Source organism: Kryptolebias marmoratus, linkage group LG15 (assembly GCF_001649575.2).
Source record: "Kryptolebias marmoratus isolate JLee-2015 linkage group LG15, ASM164957v2, whole genome shotgun sequence".
NCBI classification, from domain to species: Eukaryota; Metazoa; Chordata; class Actinopteri; order Cyprinodontiformes; family Rivulidae; genus Kryptolebias; species Kryptolebias marmoratus.
The window spans coordinates 1,853,450-1,858,136 of record NC_051444.1 but is presented as its reverse complement, the minus strand read 5'-3'; the positions used below and the strand labels follow the sequence as shown (position 1 = coordinate 1,858,136).

The 4,687-nt window shown below is 50.9% G+C and overlaps 1 protein-coding gene across 3 annotated transcripts in view; it reads right to left on the bottom strand.

The window, feature by feature from the left end:
- pla2r1 (phospholipase A2 receptor 1) overlaps positions 1-4,687 on the bottom strand; it is a 23,991-nt gene that overhangs the window by 10,159 nt on the left and 9,145 nt on the right. For all 3 annotated transcript variants that reach the window (XM_037979926.1, XM_037979925.1, XM_037979927.1), the window contains 6 exons: positions 4,425-4,570; positions 3,488-3,572; positions 3,275-3,410; positions 3,158-3,193; positions 2,080-2,240; positions 965-1,029 (listed from right to left, as the gene is read on the bottom strand). In XM_037979926.1, the coding sequence (XP_037835854.1) occupies positions 965-1,029; positions 2,080-2,240; positions 3,158-3,193; positions 3,275-3,410; positions 3,488-3,572; positions 4,425-4,570 (629 nt within the window). The remainder of the gene's footprint in view (positions 1-964; positions 1,030-2,079; positions 2,241-3,157; positions 3,194-3,274; positions 3,411-3,487; positions 3,573-4,424; positions 4,571-4,687) is intronic.

Genomic DNA, 4,687 nt, shown 5'->3' with positions numbered 1-4,687 from the left:
GCTGTTTTGCACGTCCTGCAGTGTAATCATGGAACATAAACGCATCGACAAACACTTTGTGTCTGCAAAACATGTGAGGAGAGCTGCAGACCAGGGACGATCCAGAAATGCTCATGAATGTCAGTTTAGAAGCTATCAAAGTTCTCAAATAAAGCAGCTTTTGAGAATGTCAACGTTTGTTGTTAACTATCTTACAAAACTAGGAAGGATTTTTGGTTTATATAATAAAAGTTATGGTTGTTTATTGATTTTAGTAAAAAAAAAAATCGCAACTTTTAGGAAAATGCCCGAGAAATCCTGGAGGGATTGAATAAACTAAAAGTCGGCAGCCTGTTGTCCGGATCCAGCTGAACATTTTAACGTTTGAGAGAAACATGAAGAAGTGGTTCCGGTCCGTAGAAACAGTTTTAACTAAAAACGAATCAAACATGGCGGACATCGTTAACGTATCGGCGTTCTCACGCTGAACGCTTCGGTTCTGAACTTGGTTCTCGCACACAGAGAGGCGCCGCAGCTCGTTCAGGAGGCGAGACGAGAGGAGACAAGAGCGCCGTTAGATTTCAGAATCTGTCGACTTCCTCGTTTCTATAATCAGCCTATTTTTGATTTAATTTTTCCTTCTGTCTAAATTTGTCTAAAATCTTTTCACTTTAAACCATCAAACTTCTTTTAAAGTGTTTTTTGTGACGTTTCCCAGTTAAAGCAGGATTATTTTAATTAAACCAAGTATTTTATCTTTTTGGCGGGACTAAAATGTCCACCTGATGTCCAGGTTGGGACATAATCGGATAATTGATTCTCTCGTTAAACGTCCTCGTTTATCTGCTCCCTCTGACGCCTCGCCTCCATCGCAGTTTCCCGCCCCGATCCTGCAGGTTTCACGTGTTTATTTGCTCCGACGCTCCCGGTTCACGGTTCGATTCCCTCCTGGTGTTCTGCGGCTCCGAACCTTTTCTTTACTCACCGGAGCTCGTCTCCCGGCTGGCCGAAGGAAAGTCCGATCCACCAGCTGCTCGGCCGCAGAGAGAACTGTGGAAGAACAGGGATTAACGACGTTCCTTCAGAACATTTTAAATCCTGAGCCGGATCCGGCCGGCTCGGTTCCCGCCTCCACTCGAGCGGGAAAACGTTTCCGGCTCGTTTGTTTTTGTTTCGAACACTTGAAGGAGGATCGAGTTTGTTTGTCTTCACGGCTCTACAGCCGATTCTTCGGCTGCGTGATAAACTAAGATTTAAACCCCGCCCACACGGGTCGTTTCTGGTCAAATAAACACGCCACAGAGCCTTGCAAAAGTATTCACCCCCTCCTGTTTTTGTTTCTTCACTTCCTGGAATAAAAACGGTTAAAACAACTTTAAAGACGTATTTTTTTATTTTATTCTGAAGCCGAACAGGAAGTCGGCTCTCAGTTCTCACGGGTTCTCGACATGCCGCCCGGATCGAACTGCTCCTCACAGGCGTTTGAGCCAAGCGTGCTGTGATTGGTCAGGAGTTATTGTGGGGGTGGTTAAGAGCTTTAATGGAGCCATTTTGTATTTCCTGCTCCTCTGAGAAGAAGCCGTCTTTACAGTTGATCCAGGAAACCTCAGAGCTTAAAAAGACCGCAGAGACGGAGTTAATCTCCTTCCTCGCTGCGGTCCGGCGGTCTGATGCTCTGGGATGGTCTCTGACGGACGCCGTCTTCGTCCGGTTTCTGAGCTGTGGTTGGTCGGGGCACCGTGTGCTTCTCGTTTAAAGATGAAGGATTTAAAACCCCACCCTGACTGGTCCTTGGTCTTCATGATCTCTGGGGCCTTTCAGAAAAGGTGCGTTTGAACCGACGGGTCATGTGACCCTCAGTTCACCCAAGGGGGTGGAGCCAAACGTTTCAGTTCTTCCTTAGGGTTAAAACTGGTTTAAATGGGGCAGAATACGCAGGAAGCCAAGGCGGTGAATAGTTTTGCGAGGAGGCTGTAGGTGGCGCTGTAACGCTGCCGTAAAAACACACCTGAGGCAGGAAACAAGACCACATGCAGGCTTTTACGCTCAGTGGCAGCCATCTTGAACGGCCGTCGCACGCGGCTCCTCGGCGCCACTGACCCGTCGGAGGCGCTCCCTGATGAAGTGCAGCTCGTCGGTGGCGTGGAGCGACAGCAGCTGGGCTCCCATCATCCGGCAGCCGAGGGACACGGCGTGCCAGTCGAACGGCCGCGGGGCCAGCAGGTACTCGGCGCCGCGGTAAAACACCCAGGGCTCGCTCTCTGCAGGCGGAGGCAGAAAACACGTTACAGCTCAGACCGCTCCGACCCGACGTCCCCGCCATGTTCCTCAGACTGCCGCGGCTGTCGGAGACAAACCGACTGAAATTCACTTCAATTTCCCCGCCTCCTTCTGGTGCAGCTGAAGGCGTCGTTACGTCGCACCGGCGCTAAGACCAGTAAACGTCCCCACGAAGACCCCCGGACCGACGAGCCGCTAGTTCGGCTCTAAAACTGCGTCCTGCGGCCATCTTAACGGCGCGAGGACGCTAACGAGCTCCGGGAACCATTTTCTGACAAACTATAAGCGTCTCACCTTCAGAAACCGGAGCCAGGACTTCAGTCCAGCTCCGTTACCGTGGCAACGGATGCTGAATCAGACGCAGCCTTTACTTATTTTATTTTAAAAATAAATAAATAAATAAACACACACCCCCGGCTGTCTCTGCCTCGAACCTAAAACCGATGATCTGAAGTTTCTTCCTGTTTTTAAACGCTAATAAAAGATCTTCTGCTGTAAATTTAACGTCTTTCCTTCCGGCGCCAGGCGATCATGTTTCCGCCCGTTAGCGAAATATCTCCTGAACCGCCGGACAGATGGACGATCGGATTCAAAATGTCAAAGACGTTAGCGGCTTGAAATCAGCCGATTTTACGGACGGCAAGCTGAAACTGGGCGTGGTTGTGGCTGAGAGTCGCCTCTTTCTTACACCCTGAGAGATCCCGATTATCATCATTTATACAGTTTGACCGAAACGTCTTCAGCGCCATCGTTCCTCAGCATACACTGATGTTGCTTTAAAGCTGGAAGGTGGCGGGCGATATGCATTCCTGCAGGGCGCGGCGGGCTTTAAACTCGTTTCCTGTGTTGGGATCAGTTAAACCTTTTCTGTAAAACGAAAGTAAAGAAATGAACTCACGCTCCGTGTACCAGTACGGTTTCACCAGCTGGTCGCCTGTAAGAAAAGACCAGTTTCGGTTAACGGCGTGTTCCTGCGGCGAGGCGCCGCCGCGCGGTGGTGGGGCGGGTCGTTTACCCCGGGACAGTTTGCAGATCCACTCGTGTTTGGTGTCGCAGCGGCGCGGCGTGACGGCGTTGGTCAGGTCGCCGTAGACGGCGCAGTCCCTGCGGTCGTCCTCCTCGTTCTTGTCCTCGATGAAGGACGCCACCACCTGAGACAGGGGAGGGGGCGGAGCAATGAGAGCCAAGCCTTCGGCACCGTCACGCAGGGACGCCTGCGCAGACTTACCGGGGAACCGTCGGACCACTCCCAGGACCCGAGGCGCTCCGGGTCTCTCTTATTCAGACCCACCCAGAACCAGCGGCCCTCTGTTCTAAAACAACAAACCAGGATCAGAAAACGAGAAACGGAGAAAAACTCAGACAATAAAAATAAAAAATTCTCGGTTTTTATGTATCAGAACAAAATAAAAGGATCTGATCTGCAGCTCCAGGTGTGTGAGCACAACGCCAGGGCGGAAAGACATCAGCAATGACCAGCAATGAAGGGTCAAAGGTCATTTCCAGACGATCTGGAGTCCATCGTTCTACAGAGAGGAAGGTACAGCCCACCCTGAAGGTCAGACTGTGCAATGAGCTCCATCTCAGCCTCTACAGGCCTCAGTTAGCAGGTCAAAGGTCAAAGGTCAAAGCCTCTTCTCTCTAAAAACAACATGGCAGCTCGACTTGAAGGAACCAGAAGACTTCTGGAGCAGAACCAGATGTTTACCCAGAATGCACTGCAGCTGTCAGCACGGTGGTGGAGGGCTGATGGTTTGGGCTGATTCTGGAGTCAGATGTGACAAACAGGACAATGATCCCAAACACAGCAGAATGGTCCAGAACCAGAACCAGAACCTCAGAGAGCTGAAGCAACGCTGGAAAGAAGAGTGGGCCACAGCTCCTCCACAACCATGAGAGAGACAAACAGGAACCAATGACCTGAAGCAATGCTGGAAAGAAGAGTGGGCCACAGCTCCTCCACAACCAGGAACCCACTGAGAGTTCTGCTGCTGGAGGAGGTTCTACAACCTGCTGGGTGTTGAATGATTTCAGAACCGGATCCGGATCCGTTTTATTGTGTCCTGGAAACCTGAGAACTGAAAGTGGGAGGAGCTTCTGTCTCCCTGCAGGAAACCAATCAGCTGTAACTCGCTAAATTAAGCCAAAAACCTGCCGGCACCAACCCTTCAAACATGGTGCTGAGGAGGTGTTTGACGAAGGCTTGCTCTTCATAGTGCTGGAAGCTGGCCAGCTGAGCCCCGAGGGCCCGGCAGAAGAAGTCCGCCTCCACCCAGGAGCGCTTCATCAGGACCTTCTCATCGTGGAACACCTGGAGGAGAAACCAGTCGGGTTAGCTGGGTTCCAGCTGCACCAGTTCACCATTAGAGATACGCTTTGGGTTGTTCTTTCAAAATAAAAGTCCACTAGCAAACTCATCCAGATACCC